We start from the raw sequence: 27,044 nt of genomic DNA on the forward strand, positions 1-27,044 counted from the left end.
GACCCCCCCATAGACCCATAGACCCCCATAGACCCACATATACCCCCATAGACCCCCATAGACCCCCCATAGACCCACATAGACCCACATAGACCCCATAGACCCCTATAGACCCCTATAGAACCCCCATAGACCCCCATAGCCCCCCATAGAACCCATAGAACCCCATAGACCCACATAGAACCCCATAGACACCCCATAGAACCCATAGACCCCTTATAGGTCCCCATAGACCCCCATACCCCCCTTATAACCCCACATAGACCCCCATAGCCCCCCATAGACTCCCATATAGCCCCATAGACCCCCATAGACCACCTTATAGGACCCCATATCCCCCCATAGTCCCCTATAGAACCCCATATACCCCATAGACCTCCATAGACCCCCATAGACCACCTTATAGGACCCCATATCCCCCCATAGTCCCCCATAGACCCCCATATAGCCCCATAGACCCCCTTATAGCCCCATAGACCCCCATAGACCCCCCATAGAACCCCATAGACCCCCATAGACCCCCATAGACACCCATAGACCCCTATATCCCCCCTTATAGGTCCCCATAGACCCCCATATAGCCCCATAGACCCCCTTATAGCCCCATAGACCCCCATAGACCCACATATAGCCCCATAGACCCCCTTATAGCCCCATACCCCCCCATAGACCCCCATATCCCCCCTTATAACCCCCATACCCCCCCATAGACCCCCATATCCCCCCTTATAACCCCCCATACCCCCCCATAGAACCCCATATCCCCCCTTATAACCCCCCATAGACCCCCATATCCCCTTATACCCCCCCATAACAACCCCCATATCCCCCCTTATAGCCCCCCATATACCCCATAGACCCCCATACCCCCCCCATATCCCCCCATACCCCCCCTTATAGCCCCCATATACCCCATAGACCCCCATATCCCCCCATATCCCCCTTATATCCCCCCATAGGCCCTCATAGACCCCCATACCCCCACATATCCCCCCTTATAACCCCCCATACCCCCCTAGACCCCCATATCCCCCCATATATCCCCCCATAGACCCCCATACCCCCATATCCCCGCTTATACCCCCCCATAACCCCCCATACCCCCTTATATCCCCCCATATCCCCCCATAGACCCCCATATCCCCCCTTATATCCCCCCATATCCCCTCTTATATCCCCCCATAGACCCCCATACCCCCCCATACCCCCCTTATGGCCCCCCATACCCCCCTTATAACCCCCATACCCCCCCATAGACCCCCATATCCCCCCTTATATCCCCCCATATCCCCCCATAGACCCCCATATCCCCCATATCCCCCCATAGACCCCCATATCCCCCCATAGCCCCCCTTATACCCCCCCATAACGACCCCCCACCCCATTTAATACCCCACCGAGGCTCAGGTTGAGGACGGTCTCATGTTGGTGGTGGGGGGGGGGGGCGTCAGATTCCAGGCTTGAATTTGGGGGGGGGGGCAACCGACCCCCCCCCCCCCGACGACGTTGGGTTTGTTCCAAGGATAAAACCAGGCCACGTTGTTCGACACGGCTGGGAAATAAATGGGGGGGGGGGGGGTCGTTAGGGGGACCCCCCCCCACCACCATGTCCCACCATATCCTCCCTTATAGCCCCCCATATCCCCCCATAGACCCTCATAGACCCCCATAGACCCCTTATAGTCCCTTATATCCCCCATATCCCCCCTTATATCCCCCCTATACCCCCCCATATCCCCCCTTAGACCCCCATATCCCCCCTTATATCTCCCCATATCCCCCCATATCCCCCCTTATAGACCCCCATAGACCCCCATACCCCCCATATCCCCTTATATCCCCCCCCATAGCCCCCCATACCCCCCTTATAGTCCCCTATAGCCCCCCTTAGACTCTCATAGACCCCCATACCCCCCCTATACCCCCTTATAGCCCCCCATAGACCCCCATATCCTCCCTTATAGACCCCCATACCCCCCATATCCCCCCTATATCCCCCCTTAGACCCCCATAGCCCCCCATATCCCCCCTTATAGCCCCCCATATCCCCCCTTATAGCCCCCCATATCCCCCCATAGACCCCCCTTATACCCCCCCACCTCAATACAAAGTGCAGGCACACGATGCTCCATAGACCCCCATATCCCCCCCTATACCCCCATATCCCCCCTTAGACCCCCATAGACCCCCATATCCCCCCTATATACCCCCATATCCCCCCTATAGACCCCCATATCCCCCCAAAGCCCCCATATCCCCCCTTATAGCCCCCCATATCCCCCCATAGACTCTCATAGACCCCCATAGACCCCTTACCCCCCTTATAGCCCCCCATAGACCCCCATACCACCCCATATCCCCCCTTAGACCCCCATATCCCCCCTTATAGCCCCCATAACCCCCTATATCCCCCCCATAGACCCCCATATTCCCCCTTATAGCCCCCCATACCCCCCTTATAGCCCTCTATAGCCCCCCTTAGACCCTCATAGACCCCCATATCCCCCCATAGACCCCCCATAGCCCCCATAGCCCCCTTATAGCCCCATATCCCCCCATATATCCCCCCTTAGACCCCCATACCCCCCTTATAGTCCCCTATAGCCCCCCTTAGACTCTCATAGACCCCCATATCCCCCTTATAACCCCCCATATCCCCCCATATCCCCCTTATAGCCCCCTATAGCCCCCCTTAGACCCTCATAGACCCCCATATCCCCCCCAGAGCCCCCATACCCCCCATATCTTCCCATATAACCCCATATCCCCCCTTATAGCCCCACTTAGACCCCCATATCCCCCCATAGCCCCCCATATCCCCCCATGTCCCCCCTTAGACCCCCATACTCCCCCTTATAACCCCATATCCCCCCCTATAGCCCTCCATATCCCCCCATTGACCCCAATAGGACCCCTATAGCCCCCCTTAGACCCTCATAGACCCCCATATCCCCCCATAGACCCCCCTTATGCCCCCCCACCTCAATACAAAGTGCAGGCACACGATCCCCCATAGACCCCCCTAGCCCCCCATACCCCCCTCATATCCCCCCATATCCCCCTTAGACCCCCATAGACCCCCATATCCCCCTTATAACCCCCCATATCCCCCATATCCCCCCTTATATCCCCCATATCCCCCCTTATAGACCCCCATATCCCCCATAAACCCTCATAGACCCCCATAGACCCCTTATAGTCCCTTATATCCCCCCATAGACCCCATATCCCCCATATCCCCCCTTAGACCCCCATATCCCCCCCTATACCCCCCCATAGACCCCAATAGGACCCCCATATCCCCCCATATCCCCCCATATCCCCCCCTATGCCCCCCCATAGACCCCCATAGACCCAATAGGACCCCCATAGACCCCCATATACCCCCCCATATCCCCCCATATCCCCCCCTTACCCCCCTTATAGCCCCCCTTAGCTCCCCATATCCCCCCTTAGACCCCCATAGACGCCCTTATAGCCCCCCTTAGACCCTCATATCCCCTATATAGTCTCCTATATCCCCCCATAGACCCCCATATCCCCCTTATATCCCCCCTATACCCCCCCATATCCCCCCACAGAACCCCATAGACCCCCATATCCCCCCTATAGACCCCTATACCCCCCCATATCCCCCCTTATAGCCCCCCATAGACCCCCATATCCCCCCATACTCCCCTTATAGTCCCCTATAGCCCCACTTAGACCCCCATATCCCCCCCTATACCCCCCATATCCCCCCTTAGACCCCCATAGACCCCTTTATATCCCCCCATATACCCCCATATCCCCCCCTATACCCCCCATAGACCCCATAGACCCCAATAGGACCCCCATAGACCCCAATAGGACCCCCATATCCCCCCATATCCCCCTTATAACCCCCTATATCCCCCCATATCCCCCCTTATAGCCCCCATATCCCCCCATACCCCCCATATCCCCCCATATCCCCCTTATATCCCCCCCATATCCCCCACATCCCCCCTTATACCCCCCCATATCCCCCCTTAGACCCCCATAGACGCCCTTATAGCCCCCCATAGCCCCCCATAGACCCCCATATCCCCCCCTTATAGCCCCATAGACCCCCATATCCCCCCTTATAGCCCCCCATACCCCCCTTATATCCCCCCATTATCCCCGTTATATCCCCCCATAGCCCCCCATATCCCCCCTTATAGACCCCCATATCCCCCATATCCCCCCTTATAGCCCCATAGACCCCAATAGGACCCCCATATCCCCCCTTATAGACCCCATATCCCGCCATAGACCCCCATATCCCCCCATATCCCCCCTTATAGCTTCATATCCCCCCTTAGACCCCCATACCCCCCTTATAGCCCCCCATATCCCCCCATAGACCCCCATATCCCCCCTTATAGCCCCCTATATCCTCCCATATCCCCCCTTATAGCCCCCCATATCCCCCCTTATCCCCCTTAGACCCCCATATCCCCCCCATATCCCCCATATCCCCCCTTATAGCCCCCCATATCCCCCCTTAGACCCCCATAGACCCCCATATCCCCCCCATATCCCTCCATATCCCCCCTTATACCCCCTTATAGCCCCCCATAGACCCCCATATCCCCCCTTATAGACCCCATATCCCCCCCATAAACCCCCATAGACCCCAATAGGACCCCCATAGACCCCCATATCCCCCCTATAGCCCCCCATATCTTACCTTATAGACCCCCATATCCCCCCATACCCCCCCATATCCCCCCATATCCCCCTTATAGCCCCCCATATCCCCCCTTAGACCCCCATATTCCCCCTTATAGCCCCATATCCCCCCCTATAGCCCCCCATATCCCCCCATAGACCCCAATAGGACCCCTATATCCCCTCATATCCCCCCTTATAGCCCCCATATCCCCCCATACCCCCCCTTAGACCCCCATAGCCCCCCACAGCCACCCATATCCCCCCTATACCCCCCCATATCCCCCCTTATAGCCCCCCATATCCCCCCATATCCCCCCTTAGACCCCCATAGACCCTCATATCCCCCCATATCCCCCCATAGACCCCCATATCCCCCCTTATAGCCCCATATCCCCCCATACCCCCCCATATCCCCCCATAGACCCCAATAGGACCCCTATATCCCCCCATATCCCCCCTTATACCCCCTTATCCCCCCATATCCCCCCTTATACCCCCCTTAGACCCCCATAGACCCCCTTATATCCCCCCATAGCCCCCCATAGCCACCCATATCCCCCCATATCCCCCCCATACCCCCTTATAGCCCCATAGACGCCCTTATAGCCCCTTATACCCCCCATATCCCCCCTTATACCCCCCATATCCCCCCCTATACTCCCCCATATCCCCCCATATCCCCCCTTATACCCCCTTATAGCCCCATATCCCCCCTATACCCCCCCATATCCCCCCACAGACCCCCATATCCCCCCATATCCCCCCTATATACCCCCATATCCCCCCTGTAGACCCCTATACCCCCCCCATATCCCCCCTTATAGCCCCCCATAGACCCCCATATCCCCCCATACCCCCCTTATAGTCTCCTATAGCCCCCCTTAGACTCTCATAGACCCCCATATCCCCCTTATACCCCCCCATATCCCCCCCTATACCCCCCCATATCCCCCCTTAGACCCCCATAGACCCCTATATCCCCCCATATCCCCCCTATATCCCCCCATATCCCCCCTTAGACCCCCATAGATGCCCTTATACCCCCCTTATCCCCCCATATCCCCCCTTATACCCCCCATATCCCCCCTTATACCCCCCTTATACCCCCCATATCCCCCCATATCCCCCCCATATCCCTCCATATCCCCCCTTATAGCCCCCCATATCCCCCCATAGACCCCCATATCCCCCCTTATAACCCCTTATACCCCCCCATATACCCCCCCATATCCCCCCATATCCCCCCCTTACCCCCCTTATAGCCCCCCATATACCCCCTTAGACCTCCATATACCCCCTTATCCCCCCATATTCCCCCTTATAGCCCCCCATAGACCCCCATATCCCCCCATATCCCCCCTTATAGACCCTCATATCCCCCCATAGCCCCCATTGACCCCAATAGGACCCCTATAGCCCCCCTTAGACCCTCATAGCCCCTCATAGACCCCCATAGACCCCTTATAGTCCCTTATATCCCCCCATAGACCCCAATAGGACCCCCATATCCCTCCTTATACCCCCATACCCCCTTATATCCCCCCATAGACCCCAATAGGACCCCCATATCCCCCCTTATATCCCCCCATATCCCCCCATAGACCCCCATATCCCCCTTATATCCCCCCATAGACCCCATATCCCCCCATAGACCCCAATAGGACCCCTATAGACCCCAATAGGACCCCCATATACCCCCATATCTCCCCCTATACACCCCCATATCCCCCCCATTTCCCCCATATCCCCCCTTATAGCCCCCCATAGACCCCCATATCCCCCCTTATAGCCCCATAGACCCCCATATCCCCCCTTATACCCCCCCATATCCCCCATATCCCCCCTTATTGACCCTCATAGCCCCCCATATCCCCCATATACCCCCCCATAGACCCCAATAGGACCCCTATATCCCCCATAGACCCCCCTTATACCTCAATACAAAGTGCAGGCACACGATCCCCTCTGGCTGGGAGCTGCGGCTGTTGGCGATGACCGTGGCCTGAGTCTGAGCCCATAAGAACCCACCACGTTTAGCCAGGAACCGGTAATGGCTCGTCACTGCCTGGCCCTTACTGAGCACTATAGGGGGATATAATAGGGGTTAATGGGGGGTAATAGGGTTAATGGGGGGGTAATGGGGTTAAATGGGGGGTAATAGGGTTAATGGGGGGGTCTAAGGGGGATATGGGGGTCTATAAGGGGGGTATGGGAGGATATAGGGGGATATGGGGGGATATGGGGGTCTATGGGGGGTATAAGGGGGAATATAGGGGGATATGGGGGATATGGGGGGTATGGGGGTCTATAAGGGGGGATATAGGGGGATATGGGGGTCTATGGGGGGCTATAAGGGGGGTATGGGGGGATATAGAGGGGATATGGGGGGTATGGGGGGATATGGGGGGATATGGGGGTCTATGGGGGGTATAAGGGGGAATATAGGGGGATATAGGGGGTATGGGGGGATATGGGGGTCTATAAGGGGGGATATGGGGGGATATAGGGGGATATGGGGGGTCTATGGGGGTCTATAAGGGGGGATATGGGGGGATAAGGGAGGTATGGGGGGATATGGGGGTCTATGGGGGGCTATAAGGGGGGATATGGGGTATATGGGGGGCTATAAGGGGGGATATGGGGGGCTATGGGGGAATATAAGGGGGGATATGGGGGGATATGGGGGATATGGGGGACTATAAGGGGGGTATGGGGGGATATGGGGGGATATGGGGGATTTGGGGTATATAAGGGGGGATATGGGGGGATATGGGGGGATATGGGGAGATATAATGGGGGATATGGGGAATATGGGGGGATATGGGGGGATATAAGGGGGGATATAGGGTTAATGGGGGTTTATGGGGGTCTATAAGGGGGATATGGGGGTCTATAAGGGGGATATGGGGGTCTATAAGGGGGGTATAGGGGGATATGGGGGGTATGGGGGGCTATAAGGGGGGTAATGGGGTTAATGGGGGGGTTATAGGGTTAATGGGGGGATATAGGGTTAATGGGGGGTCTAAGGGGGGCTATAAGGGGGGACATAGGGGGATATGGGGGGATATGGGGGGTATGAAGGGATATGAGGGGATATGGGGGTCTATAAGGGGGAATATAGGGGGATATGGGGGGTAATAGGGTTAATGGGGGGCTATAAGGGACTATAAGGGGGATATGGGGGGATATGGGGGTCTATAAGGGGGGATATAGGGGGATATGGGGAGTATGGGGGGATATAGGGGTCTATAAGGGGGGATATAGGGGGATATGGGGGGTATGGGGGGATATGGGGGGCTATAAGGGGGGATATAGGAGGTATGGGGGTCTATGGGGGGCTATAAGGGGGATATGGGGGGATATGGGGGGGTATAAGGGGGGATATGAGAGTCTAAGGGGGGCTATAGGGGACTATAAGGGGGGATATAAGGGGGGACATGGGGGGATATGGGGGGTATGGGGGGATATGGGGGGATATAAGGGGGATATGGGGGGATATGGGGGGTCTATGGGGGTCTATAAGGGGGATATGGGGGGATATAAGGGGGGATATGGGGGGTATGGGGGTCTATGGGGGGATATAAGGGGGGATATAGGGTTAATGGGGGATATGGGGGGCTATGAGAGTCTAAGGGGGGCTATAGGGGACTATAAGGGGGGTATAGGGGGATATGGGGGGTATGGGGGGCTATAAAGGGGGTATGGGGGGATATGGGGGGTATGGGGGGATATGGGGGGCTATAAGGGGGGTATGGGGGGATATAAGGGGGAATATGGGGGGATATAGGGTTAATGGGGGGGGTTATAGGGTTAATGGGGGGGGTTATAGGGTTAATGGGGGGGTAATGGGGTTAAATGGGGGGATATAAGGGACTATAAGGGGGATATGGGGGGATATGGGGGTCTATGAGAGTCTAAGGGGGGCTATAGGGGACTATAAGGGGGGATATGGGGGGATATGTGGGGATATGGGGGGATATAGGGTTAATGGGGGGGGTAATGGGGTTAAATGGGGGGTAATAGGGTTAATGGGGGGGTCTATGGGAGTCTATAAGGGGGGATATGGGGGTCTATGGGGGGGGTAATAGGGTTAATGGGGGGATATAGGATTAAATGGGGGGTAATAGGGTTAATGGGGGGTCTATGGGGGTCTATAAGGGGGGATATAGGGGGATATGGGGGTCTATGGGGGGCTATAAGGGGGATATGGGGGGATATAAGGGGGGATATAGGAGGATATGGGGGGTAATAGGGTTAATGGGGGGATATAAGGGACTATAAGGGGGATATGGGGGGATATGGGGGGGATATGGGGGGATATGGGGGTCTATAAGGGGGGATATGGGGGGATATGGAGGGATATGGGGGGATAAGGGGGGTATGGGGGGCTATAAGGGGGGATATAGGGTTAATGGGGGGCTATAAGGGACTATAAGGGGGATATGGGGGGATATGGGGGTTTATGGGGAGTCTATGGGGGGCTATAAGGGGGGATATAGGGGGTATGGGGGGGGTAATAGGGTTAATGGGGGGATATAAGGGACTATAAGGGGGGATATGGGGGGCTAAAAGGGGAATATGGGGGGATATAGGGGGGGATATGGGGGGATATAGGGTTAATGGGGGGGATTATAGGGTTAATGGGGGGGTTATAGGGTTAATGGGGGGATATAAGGGACTATAAGGGGGGATATAGGGGGATATGGGGGGATATGGGGATCTATAAGGGGGGATATGGGGGGATATAGGGTTAATGGGGGGGGTAATAGGGTTAATGGGGGGATATAGGGTTAATGGGGGGGTTATAGGGTTAATGGGGGGATATAGGGTTAATTGGGGGGGGGTCTTACGGGTATGGACGCTCCTGCTGAGGGTATCGGAGTCGAGAGCGTGGACGTATTCATATAGGGAACAACCCAAAAGGTCTTCGGGGGCGTAACCAGCCACCTCCCCGATCCTAAAAGACCCCCCCCCAAGTCAGACAAGGGGGGTTATGGGGGTCTATGGGGGGCTATGGGGTGGCTATGGGGGTCTATGGGGGTCTATGGGGGTCTATGGGGGTCCTATGGGGGTCTATGGCAGTCTATGGGTGTCCTATTGGGGTCTATGGTGGGGTCCTATTGGGGTTCTGAGGGTCTATAGGGGTCTATGGGGGTCTCCTATAGGGCTCCCATTGGGGTCTATGGGGGTCTATAGGGGTCTATGGGTGTCTATAGGGATCTATGGGGCTCCCATTGGGGTCTATGGGTGTCTATAGGGATCTATGGGGCTCCCATTGGGATCTATGGGGCTCCCATTGGGGTCTATGGGAGTCCTATAGGGGGGTCCCATTGGGGTCTATGGGGGTCTGGGGTCTATAGGGGTCTATGGGGGTCCTATTGGGGTCTATGGGGGTCTGGGGTCTATAGGGGTCTATGGGGGTTTATGGGGCTCCCATTGGGGTCTATGGGTGTCTATAGGGATCTATGGGACCCCCATTGGGGTCTATGGGTCTCTATGGGGGTTTATGGGGCTCCCATTGGGGTCTATGGGGCTCCCATTGGGGTCTATGGGTGTCTATAGGGATCTATGGGGCTCCCATTGGGATCTATGGGTGTCTATAGGGATCTATGGGTCTCTATGGGGGTCTATGGGGCTCCCACCTCTCATCGCAGTAGGTGAACTTCATATCCATGGAGTGTCGGCTGAGCACGGCCCCGGGTCTATAGGGGTCTATGGGGGTCTATGGGGGTCCTATTGGGGTCTATGGGGGTCTATGGGGCTCCCATTGGGGTCTATGGGGGTCTATGGGGGTCTCTGGGGGTCCCATTGGGGTGTATGGGGGTCTGGGGTCTATGGGGGTCTGGGGTCTATGGGGATCCTATTGGGGTCTATGGGGGTCCTATTGGGGTTCTGAGGGTCTATAGGAGTCTATGGGGTCCCATTGGGGTCTATGGGGGTCTGGGGTCTATTGGGGTCTATGAGTGTCTATAGGGATCTATGGGGCTCCCATTGGGGTCTATGGGGGTCTGGGGTCTATGGGGGTCTATGGAGTCCTAGGGGGGTTATGGGGCTCCCATTGGGGTCTCTGGGGGTCTCTGGGGGTCTCTGGGGGGGTCCTATTGGGGTCTATAGGGGTCTGGGGTCTATGGGGGTCTATGGGGCTCCCATTGGGTTCAATTGGGGGTCTCTATGGGGGTCCTATAGGGGTCTGAGGTCTATGGGGGTCTATGGGGATCCTATTGGGGTCTGGGGTCTATGGGTGTCCCATGGGTGTCTATAAGGGTCTATGAGGGTCTATGGGGGTCCCATTGGGGTCCCATTGGGGTCTATGGGTGTCTATAGGGATCTATGGGGCTCCCACCTCTCATCACAATACGTGAACTTCATATCCATGGAGTGTCGGCTGAGCACGGCCCCGGGTCTATAGGGGTCTATGGGGGTCTATGGGGGTCTATGGGGGTCTATGGGGGTCTATGGGGGTCTATAGGAGTCTATGGGGGTCTATGGGTGTCTATGGGGCTCCCATTGGGGTCTATGGGGGTCTGGGGTCTATGTGGGTTTATGGGGCTCCCATTGGGGTCCCATTGGGGGTCCCTATAAGGGTCTCTATGGGGCTCCCATTGGGGTCTGGGGTCTATGGGGGTCTATGGGGGTCCTATTGGGGTCTATAGGGGTCTGGGGTCTATGGGGCTCCTATAGGGCCCCCATTGGGGTCTATGGGGCTCCTATAGGGCCCCCATTGGGGTCTATGGGGGTGTATAGGGGTTTATAGGGGTCTATGGGGGTCTATGGGGGTCCTATAGGGGGTCCCATTGGGGTCTATGGGGTCTATGGTGGGCTCCCATTGGGGTCTATGGGGGTCTGGGATCTATAGGGGTCTATGGGGGTCTATGGGTGTCTATAGGGATCTATAGGGCTCCCATTGGGGTCTATGGGTGTCTATAGGGATCTATGGGGCTCCCATTGGGGTCTATGGGTGTCTATAGGGATCTATAGGGCTCCCATTGGGGTCTATGGGTGTCTATGGGGGTTTATGGGGCTCCCATTGGGGTCTATGGGGGTCTGGGGTCTATGGGGGTCTATGGGGTCCCATTGGGGTCTATGGGTGTCTATAGGGATCTATGGGGCTCCCATTGGGGTCTATGGGGTCTATGGGGCTCCTATTGGGGTCTATAGGGGTCTATGGGGGTCTATGGGTGTCTATAGGGATCTATTGGGCTCCCATTGTGGTCTATGGGGCTCCCACCTCTCATCGCAGTAGGTGAACTTCATATCCATGGAGTGTCGGCTGAGCACGGCCCCGGGTCTATAGGGGTCTATGAGGGTCTATGGGGATCCTATTGGGGTCTATGGGTGTCTATGGGGGTCTATGGGGCTCCCATTGGGGTCTATGGGTGTCTATGGGGCTCCCATTGGGGTCTATGGGGGTCTGGGGTCTATGGGGGTTTATGGGGCTCCCATTGGGGTCCCATTGGGGGTCCCTATAAGGGTCTCTATGGGGCTCCCATTGGGGTCTGGGGTCTATGGGGGTCTATGGGGGTCCCATTGGGGTCTATAGGGGTCTGGGGTCTATGGGGCTCCTATAGGGCCCCCATTGGGGTCTATGGGGCTCCTATAGGGCCCCCATTGGGGTCTCTGGGGGTGTATAGGGGTTTATAGGGGTCTATGGGGGTCTATAGGGGTATATGGGGGTCCTATTGGGGTTCTATGGAGGCCTATGGGGGTCTATGGGGCTCCCATTGGGGTCTATGGGGTTTTATGGGGGTCCCATTGGGGTCTATGTGGGTCTGGGGTCTATGGGGGTCTATGGGGGTCTATAGGGGTATATGGGGGTCTATGGGGATCCTATTGGGGTCTATGGGGGTCCTATTGGGGTTCTGAGGGTCTATAGGGGTCTATGGGGTCCCATTGGGGTCTATAGGGGTCTATGGGGGTCCTATTGGGGTCTATAGGGGTTCTATGAGGGTCTATGGGCTCCCATTGGGGTCTATGGGGGTCTGGGGTCTATAGGGGTCTATGGGGGTCCTATTGGGGTCTATGGGGGTCTATGGGGGTCCTATAGGGGTCTATGGGGGTCCTATTGGGGTCTATGGGTGTCTATAGGGGTCTATGGGGATCCTATTGGGGGTCTATGGGGCTCCCATTGGGGTCTATGGGTCTCTATGGGGGTTTATGGGGCTCCCATTGGGGTCTATGGGGTCTATGGGGGGCTCCCATTGGGGTCTATAGGGGTCTATGGGGTCCCATTGGGGTCTATAGGGGTCTATGGGGATCCTATGGGGGTCTATGGGGGTCCTATTGGGGTCTATAGGGGTCTGGGGTCTATGGGGCTCCTATAGGGCCCCCATTGGGGTCTATGGGGCTCCTATAGGGCCCCCATTGGGGTCTATGGGGGTGTATAGGAGTTTATAGGGGTCTATGGGGGTCTATGGGGGTCTACAGGGGTCTATGGGGTTCTATGGGGTCTATGGGTCTATGTGGGTCTATGTGGGTCTATGGGGGTCTATGGGGTCTATGTGGGTCTGGGGTCTATGGGGTCTATGGAAGGCTCCCATTGGGGTCTATGGGGGTCTGGGGTCTATGGGGATCTATGGGGGTCTATAGGGGTCTGAGGTCTATGGGGGTCTATGGGGGGCTCCCATTGGGGTCTATGGGGTCTATGGGGCTCCCATTGGGGGTCTCTGGGGGTCTATGGGGGGCTCCCACCTCTCATCGCAGTAGGTGAACTTCATATCCATGGAGTGTCGGCTGAGCACGGCCCCGGGTCTATAGGGGTCTATGGGGGTCTATGGGGGTCTATGGGGTCCCATTGGGGTCTATAGGGGTCTATGGGAGTCCTATAGGGGGGTCCCATTGGGGGTCCCTATAAGGGTCTCTATGGGGCTCCCATTGGGGTCTATGGGGGGCTCCCATGCCCTATTGGGGGTCTATGAGGGTCTATAGGGATCTATGGGGCTCCCATTGGGGTCTATGTGGGTCTGGGGTCTCTGGGGGTCTATGGGGGGCTCCCACCTCTCATCGCAGTAGGTGAACTTCATATCCATGGAGTGTCGGCTGAGCACGGCCCCGGGTCTATAGGGGTCTATGGGGGTCTATGGGGGTCCCATTGGGGTCTATGTGGGTCTGGGGTCTCTGGGGGTCTGTGGGGCTCCCATTGGGGTCTATGGGGGTCTGGGGTCTATGGGGGTCTATGGGGCTCCCATTGGGGTCCCATTGGGGGTCCCTATAAGGGTCTCTATGGGGCTCCCATTGGGGTCTGGGGTCTATGGGGGTCTATGGGGGTCCTATTGGGGTCTATAGGGGTCTGGGGTCTATGGGGCTCCTATAGGGCCCCCATTGGGGTCTATGGGGCTCCTATAGGGCCCCCATTGGGGTCTATGGGGGTGTATAGGGGTTTATAGGGGTCTATGGGGGTCTATGGGGATCCTATTGGGGTCTATGAGGATCCTATTGGGGTCTATGGGGGTCCTATTGGGGTTCTGAGGGTCTATAGGGGTCTATGGGTGTCCCATGGGGGTCTATGGGGGTCTATAGGGGTATATGGGGGTCTATAGGGGTCCTATTGGGTCTATGGGGATCTATAAGGGTCTATAGGGGTCTATGGGGGTCTGGGGTCTATGGGGGTTTATGGGGGTCTATGGGGGGGCCTATGGGGCTCCCATAGGGATCTATGGGGGTCTATGGGTGCCCTATTGGGGGTCTATGAGGGTCTATAGGGGTCTATGGGATCCCATTGGGGTTCTGAGGGTCTATAGGGGTCTATGGGGGTCTATGGGTCTCCCATTGGGGTCTATGGGGGGCTCCCATTGGGGGTCTATGGGGTCTATGGGGCTCCCACCTCTCATCACAATACGTGAACTTCATATCCATGGAGTGGCGGCTGAGCACGGCCCTGGGTCTATAGGGGTCTATGGGGGTCTATGGGGGTCTATGGGGGTCCTATTGGGGTCTATGGTGGTCTGGGGTCTATGGGGTCTATGGGGGTCCCATTGGGGTCTATGGGGGTCTGGGGTCTATGTGGGTTTATGGGGCTCCCATTGGGGTCCTATTGGGGTCTATGGGGTCCCATTGGGGTCTATGGGTGTCTATAGGGGTCTATGGGGGTCCTATTGGGGTCTATAGGGGTCTGGGGTCTATGGGGGTCCTATAGGGGCCCCATTGGGGTCTATGGGGCTCCTATAGGGCCCCCATTGGGGTCTATGGGGGTGTATAGGGGTTTATAGGGGTCTATGGGGGTCTATGGGGGTCCTATAGGGGGTCCCATTGGGGTCTATGGGGGTCCTATAGGGGTCTATGGCAGTCTATGGGTGTCCTATTGGGGTCTATGGGGGTCTGGGGTCTATGGGTGTCTATGGGGCTCCCATTGGGGTCTATAGGGGTCTGGGGTCTATAGGGGTCTATGGGGTCTATGGGGGTCCCATTGGGGTCTATAGGGATCTATGGGGCTCCCATAGGGATCTATGGGGCTCCCACCTCTCATCACAGTAGGTGAACTTCATATCCATGGAGTGTCGGCTGAGCACGGCCCCGGATCCCAACGGGGCGTCAATGGCCGCGGGGTGAGCGATGGGTTCACAGATCAACACTAAGCAACGCAACGAGGAGCCGCCCCCGGCACTATAGGAACGGAGGTGACCGGCACAATGAAGGACCTGTGGGGCAGGGACCCATAAGTGTGGGGTCAATGGGGTGGGGGATCCCATAAGTGGGACCCATAAGTGTGGGGTCAATGGGGTGGGGGATCCCATAACCCTGCCCTATAAGTGGGACCCATAAGTGTGGGGTCAGGGGGGGGTGGGGGATCCCATAAGTGGGACCCATAAGTGTGGGGTCAATGGGCTGGGGGATCCCATAAGTGTGGGGTCTGGGGGGGGGATCCCATAAGTGGGACCCATAAGTGTGGGGTCAATGGGGTGGGGGATCCCATAAGTGTGGGGTCAATGGGGTGGGGGACCCCATAAGTGGGACCCATAAGTGTGGGGTCTGGGGGGGGATCCCATAAATGGGACCCATAAGTGTGGGGTCTGGGGGGGGATCCCATAAGTGGGACCCATAAGTGTGGGGTCAATGGGGTGGGGGATCCCATAAATGGGACCCATAAGTGTGGGGTCTGGGGGGTGGGGGATCCCATAAGTGGGACCCATAAGTGTGGGGTCTGGGGGGGGGATCCCATAATTGGGACCCATAAGTGTGGGGTCAAGGCAGGAGAGGGGGGGACCCATAGACACAATAGGCCAGCCCTTAGCCACGCCCCCTTTCCCTTTAGCCACGCCCCCATACCCTTAGCCCCGCCCCTAACCCCTCCCGATTGGTCATAGCTTCTCCCTTAGCCCCGCCCCCTCGCCCTTAGCCCCGCCCCTAAACCCTCCCGATTGGTCGCATCCCAGCCATTAGCCCCGCCCTATTCCCTTTAGCCCCGCCCCCTCCCCCCTTAGCTCCGCCTAATTGGTCGTATCCCAGCCCTTAGCCCCGCCCCCCTCCCCTAAGCCCCGCCCCTCCCCTTAACCCCGCCCATCCCCTTAACCCCGCCCCTTTCCCTTTAGCCCCGCCCCCTTCCCCATAAGCCCTCCCGATTGGTTGTATCCCCTTTAGCCCCGCCCCTTCCCTTTAGCCCCACCCCCACCCCCTTAGCCCCGCCCCTAACCCATCCCGATTGGTCGTATCCCCTTTAGCCACGCCCCCTCACCCTTAGCCCAGCCACCATCCCTTTAGCCCCGCCCCCTTCCCTCATAACCCCTCCCGATTGGTCGCATCCCAGCCCTTAGCCCCGCCCCCATCCATGTAACCCCGCCCCTTTTCCATTAGCCCCGCCCCTAACCCCTCCCGATTGGTCTATCCCTGCCCTTAGCCCCGCCCCCACCCCTTAACCCCGCCCCCTTTCTCTTAGCCCCGCCCCTAACCCCTCCCGATTGGTTGCATCCCCGCCCTTAGCCCCGCCCCCATCCCCCTAACCCCGCCCCCTCGCCCTTAGCCCCGCCCCTAACTCCTCCCGATTGGTTGCATCCCCGCTCTTAGCCACGCCCCTCCCCGAAGCCCCGCCCCCTCCCCGTTAGCCCCGCCCCCTTCCCTTTAGCCCCCTTTCCTTTAGCCCCGTCCCCTCGCCCTTAGCCCCGCCCCCTCTCCCATAACCCCTCCCGATTGGTCGCATCCCCTTTAGCCCCGCCCCCTTCCCTTTATCCCCGCCCCTAACCCCTCCCGATTGGTCGCATCCCAGCCCTTAGCCCCGCCCCCCTCCCCTAAGCCCCGCCCCTCCCCTTAACCCCGCCTACTTCCTCTTAGCCCCGCCCCCTTCCCCCATAACCCCACCCGATTGGTCATAACCCCCCTTTAACCCCGCCCCCTTCCATTTAGCCACGCCCCCTTTCCTTTAGCCCCGTCCCCTCGCCCTTAGCCCCGCCCCCTTCCCACTTAACCCCTCCCGATTGGTCGCATCCCCGCCCTTAACCCCGCCCCCTTTCCTTTAGCCCCGCTCCTCGCCCTTAGCCCCGCCCCCTTCCCCCATAACCCCACCCGATTGGCCGTTTCCCCCTTTAGCCCCGCCCCTACCCCGTCCCTATTGGTCGCATCCCAGCCCTTAGCCCCGCCCCCCTCCCCTAAGCCCCACCCCTCCCCTTAACCCCGCCCCTTTCCCCTTAGCCCCGCCCCTAACCCCTCCCGATTGGTCGCATCCCAGCCCTTAGCCCCGCCCCCCTCCCCTAAGCCCCTCCCCTCCCCTTAACCCCGCCCACTTCCTCTTAGCCCCGCCCCCTTCCCCAATAACCCCACCCGATTGGTCGTAACTCCCCTTTATCCCCGCCCCCTTCCATTTAGCCACGCCCCCTTTCCTTTAGCCCCTTCCCCTTCCCCTTAGCCCCGCCCCTAACCCCTCCCGATTGGTCGCATCCCAGCCCTTAGCCCCGCCCCCCGCCCCTAAGCCCCGCCCCTCCCCTTAACCCCGCCCACTTCCTCTTAGCCCCACCCCCTTCCCCCATAACCCCACCCGATTGGTCGTAACCCCCCTTTATCCCCGCCCCCTTCCATTTAGCCACGCCCCCTTTCCTTTAGCCCCGCCCCCTCGCCCTCAGCCCCACCCCCTTCCCCCATAACCCCACCCGATTGGTCGTAGACCCGCCTCTAACCCCGCCCCCTTCCGAAGCCCCGCCCCCTCCCTGAAGCCCCGCCCCCTTCCCCCATAACCCCACCCGATTGGCCGTTTCCCCCTTTAGTCCCACCCCTACCCCCTCCCTATTGGTCGTTTCCCCCCCTTTAGCCCCGCCCCCCTCGCCTTCCACGCTGCCGCCTTGAGGTTGAGGCAGCGCCCCCTGCCGCTCAACGTGCTCTTCATCCTCAATGAGAAGCTCCGGCCCGAGCGGTCACCGCGGCGACGGGACCCCGCTGTGGGGGGGGGAGGTCAGTGAGGGGGGGTCTATGGGGGGCTATGGGGGTCTATGGGGGTCTATGGGGGGCTATGGGGGGCTATGGGGGGCTATGGGGTCTTAGGGGGGTCCTATGGGGTCCTATGGGGTCCTATGGGATCCTGGGGAGGGCTATGGGGGTCTATGGGGTCCTAGGGGGGTCCTATGGGGTCCTACAGTGGGGTTATGGGGGGCTATGGGGGTCTATGGGGGTCTATGGGGTCCTAGGGTGGGGTTATGGGGGTCTATGGGGTGCTAGGGGGCTATGGGGTCTATGGGGGTCTATGGGGGGCTATGGGGTCTATGGGGGTCTATGGGGGGTCCTATGGGGTCCTGGGGTGGGGCTATGGGGTCTTAGGGGGGTCCTATGGGGGTCTATGGGGGTCTATGGGGTCCTATGGGGGTCTATGGGGTCTATGGGGGTCTATGGGGGTCTATGGGGGTCTATGGGGTCTATGGGGGGCTATGGGGGTCTATGGGGTTCTATGGGGTCCTATGGGGGGCATATGGGGGTCTATGGGGTCTATGGGGGTCTATGGGGTCCTACAGTGGGGTTATGGGGGTCTATGGGGGTCTATGGGGTCTTAGGGGGGGTCCTATGGGGGTCTATGGGGGTCTATGGGGTCCTATGGGGGTCTATGGGGTCTATGGGGGTCTATGGGGGTCTATGGGGGTCTATGGGGCCCTAGAGTGGGGTTATGGGGGTTTATGGGGTTCTATGGGGGTTTATGGGGTCCTATGGGGTCTATGGGGGTCTATGGGGTCCTATGGGGTCCTACAGTGGGGTTATGGGGGTCTATGGGGGTCCTATGGGGGTCTATGGGGGTCCTATGGGGTCCTATGGGGTATTAGGGGGGTCCTATGGGTTCTATGGGGTGGCAATGGGGGTCTATGGGGGTCTATGGGGGTCTATGGGGGTCTATGGGGTCTTAGGGGGGTCCTATGGGGTCCTATGGGGTCCTATGGGGTCCTAGGGTGGGGCTATGGGGTCCTAGAGTGAGGTTATGGGGGTCTATGGGGTCCTGGGGGGGCATATGGGGGTCTTAAGGGGGTTCTATGGGGACTATGGGGTTCTATGGGGTCTTAGGGGGGTCCTATGGGGTCCTAGGGTGGGGTTATGGGGGTCTATGGGGGTCCTAGGGGGTCCTAGGGGGGCAATGAGGTCTTAGGGGGGTCCTATGGGGTCTTAGGGGGGTCTATGGGGTCCTATGGGGGTCTATGGGGTCTTAGGGGGGTCCTATGGGGGGCTATGGGGGTCTATGGGGTCTATGGGGGTCTATGGGGGTCTATGGGGTCCTATGGGGTCTATGGGGTCTTAGGGGGGGTCCTATGGGGTCCTATGGGGTATTAGGGGGGTCCTATGGGGTCTATGGGGTCTATGGGGGGCTATGGGGTCCTGGGGTGGGGTTATGGGGGTCTATGGGGTCCTATGGGGGTCTATGGGGTCCTATGAATGTCTATGGGGTCCTAGGGTGGGGTTATGGGGGTGTATGGGGTCCTAGGGGGACTATGGGGTCTTAGGGGGGTCCTATGGGGTCCTATGGGGTCCTGGGGGGGGGCTATAGGGTCTTATGGGTGTCCTATGGGGTCCTAGAGTGGGGCTATGGGGGTCTATAGGGTGGTGAGGGGGGGGATTGGGGTCTTATGGGGTCTAAGGGGGTCTATGGGGGTCTATAGGGTCTATGGGGGTCTATGGGGGTCTATGGGGTCTAGGGAGGGTCCTATGGGGGTCTATGGGGTCCTAGGGTGGGGTTATGGGGGTCTATGGGGTCTTAGGGGGGGTCCTATGGGGAATATGGAGGTCTATGGGGTCTTAGGGGGGTCCAATGGGGTCCTAGGGTGGGTCTATGGGGGTCTATGGGGTTTTAGGGGGGTCATATGGGGGTCTATGGGGTCTATGGGGGTCTATGGGGGTCTATGGGGGTCCTATGGGGGTCCTATGGGGTCCTATTGGGTCCTACAGTGAGGTTATGGGGGTCTATGGGGTCTTAAGGGGGTCCTATGGGGGTCTATGGGGTCTTATGGGGTCCTATGGGGGTCTATGGGGTCTATGGGGTCCTATGGGGGGCTATAGGGTCTATGGGGTGGCAATGGGGGGCTATAGGGGTCTATGGGGTCTATAGGGGTCTATGGGGTGGCAATGATGGTCTATAGGGGTCTATGGGGAGCTATAGGGGTCTATGGGTTGTCAGTGGGTGTCTATAGGGGTCTATGGGGTGGCAATGGGGGTCTATAGGGGTCTATGGGGTCTATAGGGTGGCAATGGGGGGCTATAGGGTCTATGGGGTGGTAATGGGGGGCTATAGGGTGGATATGGGTTGGTTATAGGGGTCTATGGGGTGTCAATGGGGGTCTATGGGGTCTATAGGGGTCTATAGGCGTCTATGGGGTTCTATAGGGATCTATGGGGTGTCAATGGGGGTCTATGGGGTCTATAGGGGTCTATGGGGTGGTTATAGGGGTCTATGGGGTCTATAGGGGTCTATAGAGGTCTATAGGGGGGCTATAGGGGTCTATGGGGTGGCTATAGGGTGGTTATAGGGGTCTATGGGGTCTATAGGGGTCTATAGAGGTCTATAGGGGGGCTATAGGGGTCTATGGGGTGGCTATAGGGTGGTTATAGGGGTCTATGGGGTGTCAATGGGGGTCTATGGGGTCTATAGGGGTCTATATGGGTCTATGGGGTGGCTATGGGGTGGCAATGGGGGTCTATGGGGTCTATAGGGGTCTATAGGGTCTATAGGGGTCTATATGGGTCTATGGGGTGGCTATGGGGTTCTATGGGGTTCTATGGGGTGCTGGAAGGGGGGAAATGGGGGTCTATGGGGTCCTATGGGGTTCTAGGGTGGGGCTATGGGGGTCTATGGGGTCCTAGGATGGGGTTATGGGGGTCTATGGGGACTATGGGGTCCTATGAGGGTCTATGGGGTACTATAGGGGGCATATGGGGGTCTATGGGGTCTTAGGGGGGGTCCTATGGGGTCCTATGGGGTTCTATGGGGGTCTATGGGGTCCTATGGGGTCTTAGGGGGGTCCTAGGGTGGGGTTATGGGGGTCTATGGGGTGCTAGGGGGCTATGGGGTCTATGGGGGTCTATGGGGTCCTATGGGGTCCTATGGGGGTCTATGGGGTTCTATGGGGTTCTATGGGGTCTTAGGGGGGTCCTATGGGGTCCTACAGTGGGGTTATGGGGGTCTATGGGGGTCTATGGGGTCTTAGGGGGGGTCCTATGGGGGTCTATGGGGACTATGAGGTCTTAGGGGGGTCCTATGGGGGTCTATGGGGGTCTATGGGGTCCTAGGATGGGGCTATGGGGGTCTATGGGGGTCTATGGGGTCTATGGGGGTCTATGGGGTCCTAGGGTGGGGTTATGGGGGTCTATGGGGTCTATGGGGGTCTATGGGGGTCTATGGGGTCTATGGGGGTCTATGGGGGTCTATGGGGGTCTATGGGGTCTTAGGGGGGGTCCTATGGGGTCTATGGGGGTCTATGGGGTCCTATGGGGTATTAGGGGGGTCCTATGGGGTCTATGGGGTGGCAATGGGGGTCTATGGGGTCTATGGGGGTCTATGGGGGTCTATGGGGGTCTATGGGGTCTATGGGGTCCTATGGGGTATTAGGGGGGTCCTATGGGGGTCTATGGGGTATTAGGGGGGTCCTATGGGGTCTATGGGGTCTTAGGGGGGTCCTATGGGGGTCTATGGGGGGTCCTATGGGGTCCTAGGGTGGGGTTATGGGGGGCTATGGGGGTCTATGGGGTCCTATGGGGTCCTACAGTGGGGTTATGGGGGTCTATGGGGTCCTATGGGGTCCTAGGGTGGGGCTATGGGGGTCTATGGGGTGCTATGGGGTCTTAGGGGGGTCTATGGGGTCTTAGGGGGGTCCTAGGGTGGGGTTATGGGGGTCTATGGGGTCCTATGGGGGTCTATGGGGTCCTAGGGTGGGGTTATGGGGGTCTATGGGGTTATGGAGGTCTATGGGGTCTTATGGGGGTCCTATGGGGTCCTATGGGGTCCTAGGGTGGGGGTATGGGGTCTTAGGGGGGTCTATGGGGTCCTATGGGGTCCTATGGGGTCTTAGGGGGGTCCTATGGGGTCCTACAGTGGGGTTATGGGGGGCTATGGGGTCCTATGGGGTCCTAGAGTGGGGTTATGGGGGTCTGTGGGGTCTTAGGGGGGTCCTATGGGGTCTATGGGGGTCTATGGGGTGCTATGGGGGGCATAAGGGAGGTCTATGGGGGTCTATGGGGGGTCCTATGGGGTCCTGGGGTGGGGCTATGGGGTTCTTGGGGGTCTATGGGGGTCTATGGGGTCTTAGGGGGGTCCTATGGGGGTCTATGGGGTCCTATGGGGTCCTAGGATGGGGCTATGGGGGTCTATGGGGTCCTAGGGGGGTCCTATGGGGTCCTAGGGTGGGGTTATGGGGGTCTGTGGGGTCTATGGGGTTCTATGGGGTCTTAGGGGGGGTCTATGGGGGTCTATGGGGTCTTAGGGGGGTCCTATGGGGTCCTATGGGGGGCATATGGGGGGCATATGGGGGTCTATGGGGTCCTATGGGGGTCTATGGGGTCTATAGGGGTCTATAGGGGTCTATAGGGGGGCTATAGGGGTCTATGGGGTGGCTATAGGGTGGTTATAGGGGTCTATGGGGTGTCAATGGGGGTCTATGGGGTCTATAGGGGTCTATAGGGATCTATGGGGTGTCAATAGGGGTCCATGGGGTCTATAGGGGTCTATGGGGTGGTTATAGGGATCTATGGGGTTCTATAGGGTGTCAATGGGGCTCTATGGGGTCTATGGGGTGTCAATGGGGCTCTATGGGGCTCTATGGGGTTTCAATGGGGCTCTATGGGGCTCTATGGGGCTCTATGGGGCTCTATGGGGTTTCAATGGGGCTCTATGGGGCTTTATGGGGTTTCAATGGGGCTCTATGGGGTTTCAATGGGGCTCTATGGGGCTCTATGGGGTTTCAATGGGGCTCTATAGGGATCTATGGGGTGTCAATGGTCTATGGGGTTTATGGGTCTATGGGGTCTATGGGGTTTCAATGGGGGTCTATGGGGTTCTATAGGGGTCTATGGGGTGGCTATAGGGGGTCTATAGGGTTTCAATGGGGGTCTAGGGGTCTATGGGGTCTATAGGGATCTATGGGGTGGCAATGGGGCTCTATGGGGTGTCAATGGGGTGTCAATGGGGGTCTATAGGGGTCTATGGGGTGGCTATAGGGCTCTATGGGGTGTCAATGGGGCTCTATGGGGTGTCAATGGGGCTCTATGGGGTTTCAATGGGGCTCTATGGGGCTCTATGGGGTTTCAATGGGGCTCTATGGGGTTTCAATGGGGCTCTATGGGGTGTCAATGGGGCTCTATGGGGTCTATGGGGTGTCAATGGGGCTCTATGGGGCTCTATGGGGTTTCAATGGGGCTCTATGGGGCTCTATGGGGCTCTATGGGGCTCTATGGGGTTTCAATGGGGCTCTATGGGGCTTTATGGGGTTTCAATGGGGCTCTATGGGGCTCTATGGGGTTTCAATGGGGCTCTATAGGGATCTATGGGGTGTCAATGGTCTATGGGGTTTATGGGTCTATGGGGTCTATGGGGTTTCAATGGGGGTCTATGGGGTTCTATAGGGGTCTATGGGGTGGCTATAGGGGGTCTATAGGGTTTCAATGGGGGTCTATGGGGTCTATGGGGTCTATAGGGATCTATGGGGTGGCAATGGGGCTCTATGGGGTGTCAATGGGGTGTCAATGGGGGTCTATAGGGGTCTATGGGGTGGCTATAGGGCTCTATGGGGTGTCAATGGGGCTCTATGGGGTGTCAATGGGGCTCTATGGGGCTCTATGGGGTGTCAATGGGGCTCTATGGGGTGTCAATGGGGCTCTATGGGGCTCTATGGGGTTTCAATGGGGCTCTATGGGGTGTCAATGGGGCTCTATGGGGTTTCAATGGGGCTCTATGGGGCTCTATGGGGTTTCAATGGGGCTCTATGGGGTGTCAATGGGGCTCTATGGGGTTTCAATGGGGCTCTATGGGGCTCTATGGGGTTTCAATGGGGCTCTATGGGGTTTCAATGGGGCTCTATGGGGCTCTATGGGGTTTCAATGGGGCTCTATGGGGTTTCAATGGGGCTCTATGGGGTGTCAATGGGGCTCTATGGGGCTCTATGGGGCTCTATGGGGTGTCAATGGGGCTCTATGGGGCTCTATGGGGCTCTATGGGGTTTCAATGGGGCTCTATGGGGCTCTATGGGGTTTCAATGGGGCTCTATGGGGCTCTATGGGGTTTCAATGGGGCTCTATGGGGCTCTATGGGGCTCTATGGGGTTTCAATGGGGCTCTATGGGGCTCTATGGGGTTTCAATGGGGCTCTATGGGGTTTCAATGGGGCTCTATGGGGCTCTATGGGGTTTCAATGGGGCTCTATAGGGATCTATGGGGTGTCAATGGTCTATGGGGTTTATGGGTCTATGGGGTCTATGGGGTTTCAATGGGGGTCTATGGGGTTCTATAGGGGTCTATGGGGTGGCTATAGGGGGTCTATAGGGTTTCAATGGGGGTCTATGGGGTCTATGGGGTCTATAGGGATCTATGGGGTGGCAATGGGGCTCTATGGGGTGTCAATGGGGTGTCAATGGGGGTCTATAGGGGTCTATGGGGTGGCTATAGGGCTCTATGGGGTGTCAATGGGGCTCTATGGGGTGTCAATGGGGCTCTATGGGGTGTCAATGGGGCTCTATGGGCTCTATGGGGTCTATAAGGATCTATAGGGGTCTATGGGGTTCTATAGGGGTCTATGGGGTGGCTATAGGGTGGTTATAGGGATCTATGGGGTTTCAATGGGGCTCTATGGGGTTTCAATGGGGCTCTATGGGGCTCTATGGGGTGTCAATGGGGCTCTATGGGGTTTCTATGGGGTTTCAATGGGGCTCTATGGGGTGTCTATGGGGCTCTATGGGGCTCAATGGGGCTCTATGGGGTTTCAATGGGGCTCTATGGGGCCTGACCGTGTCGGGGGCTCAGGGCGTCGTGCAGCTCCTCGTGGTCACACGGGTGCACGAAGTCGAACACGCTGTGACCGATCAGCTCCAGCTGGGGGGGGTGAGTGTGCAAGGCCTTGCACGAGGAGCCCTTGCACACCCACCCCTTGCACACCCACCCTTTGCACGAGGAACCCTTGCACACCCACCCCTTGCACACTCATCCCTTTGCACACTCACTCCTTGCACACTCACCCCCTTGCACACCCACCCCTTGCACGCACACCCCTTGCACAAGGACCCCTAGCACACCCACCCCTTGCACACTCATCCCTTTGCACACTCACCCCTTGCTCACTCACCCCCTTGCACACCCACCCCTTGCACGAGGACCCTTTGCACACCCACCCTTTGCACACTCACCCCTTGCACACTCGCTCTATCACAACTCCCCCCTCCCATTTCACAACACACACACTCCCCCCTTTACACAAGGACCCCTTGCACACCCACCCCTTGCACACCCACCCCTTGCACGAGGACCCTTTACACACTCACCCCTTGCACACTCACCCCTTTGCACACCCACCCCTTGCATACTCACCCCCTCCCATTTCACAACACAAACACTCCCCCCTTTGCACCCCCACCCTTTCCACGAGGACCCCTTGCACACTCACCGTATCACAACACCCCCTCACCTTGCACAAGAGCCCCTTGTCCTATTGGGGGTCCCATTGGGGGTCTCTATGGGGGTCACCCCTTACACACCCACCCCTTGCACACTCCTCCCTTTGCACTCTCCCCCCTTTGCACACACCCCCTTGCACACTCCCCCCTTTACACAAGGACCCCTTGCACATCCACCCTTTGCACAAGGACCCCTTGCACACTCACCCCTTGCACACTCATCCCCCCTTTGCACACACCCCCTTGCACACTCCCCCCTTTACACAAGGACCCCTTGCACACCCACCCCTTGCACACCCAGCCCTTGCACACTCACCCCCCTTTGCACACCCACCCCTTGCACACACACCCCTTGCACACTCCCCCCTTTACACAAGGACCCCTTTCACACTCCCCCTTTGCACACCCACCCCTTGCACACTCAACCCTTGCACACTCATCCCCCCCTTGCACACCCACCCCTTGCACACTCACTCTCCCACCCCCTATCACAACACCCCCCCACCTTGCACAAGAGCCCCTTGTCCTATTGGGGGTCTCCATGGGGGTCACCCCTTGCACACCCACCCCTTGCACACTCATCCCCCCTTGCACACTCACCTGGCCCAGCCCCAGCAGCCTGCTGACGTTCTCAGACAGGAAGATCATGTCCCCCCCATCACTGAGCACCATCAGGAACCCGCTGAGCGCGCGTGCGTAACACACGTCCACATCCTCCGCTGCGGCCGCCCATGTCCCTTTAAGAGATGGGTTATGGGGTGGGTTATGGGGCACTAATGGCCCCATAGACCCCATAGAGCCCCATAGAGCCTCCATAGATCCCCCACTGGCCCCATAGACACACATTGACCCCATAGACCTGCATTGACCCTTATAGATCTACATTGACGCACTGACCCCATAGACCCCATAGAGCCCTATAGAGCCCTATAGAGCCCTATAGACCCCCATAGACCCTTATAGACCCCCATAGAGCCCTATAGACCCCCATAGATCCCTATAGACCCCTATAGACCCCCATAGACCCCAATGGGACCCCCATAGAGACCCTTATAGGGACCCCCAATGGGACCCCCATAGACCCCTATAGACCTACATTGACCCCATAGACCCGCACTGACCCCATAGACCCCATAGAGCCCTATAGAGCCCTATAGACCCCCACTGACCCCTATAGACCCCCATAGACCCCTATAGACCCCTATAGACCCCCATAGACCCCCATTGACCCCTATAGACCCCTATAGACCCCCATAGACCCCATAGAGCCCTATAGACCCCCATAGACCCCTATAGACCCCTATAGACACCCATTGACCCCAT

The 27,044-nt window shown here is 58.1% G+C and overlaps 1 protein-coding gene across 1 annotated transcript in view; it reads right to left on the minus strand.

The window, feature by feature from the left end:
- Window positions 1–1,353: 1,353 nt before the first annotated feature.
- LOC107307757 (hypoxia-inducible factor 3-alpha-like) overlaps window positions 1,354–27,044 on the minus strand; it is a 29,450-nt gene continuing 3,759 nt past the window's right edge. Inside the window, exons 2-8 of the mRNA XM_085534559.1 lie at window positions 26,322–26,458; window positions 25,059–25,143; window positions 17,924–18,033; window positions 15,133–15,311; window positions 9,528–9,634; window positions 6,612–6,759; window positions 1,354–1,552 (exon numbers count right to left, since the gene is read on the minus strand). Coding sequence (XP_085390685.1) covers window positions 1,354–1,552; window positions 6,612–6,759; window positions 9,528–9,634; window positions 15,133–15,311; window positions 17,924–18,033; window positions 25,059–25,143; window positions 26,322–26,458 — 965 coding nt within the window. The remainder of the gene's footprint in view (window positions 1,553–6,611; window positions 6,760–9,527; window positions 9,635–15,132; window positions 15,312–17,923; window positions 18,034–25,058; window positions 25,144–26,321; window positions 26,459–27,044) is intronic.

The sequence above is a fragment of the Coturnix japonica genome, unplaced genomic scaffold (assembly GCF_054131305.1).
Source record: "Coturnix japonica strain WE unplaced genomic scaffold, WE-NBRP24 Scf085, whole genome shotgun sequence".
In the NCBI taxonomy this organism is placed as follows: domain Eukaryota; kingdom Metazoa; phylum Chordata; class Aves; order Galliformes; family Phasianidae; genus Coturnix; species Coturnix japonica.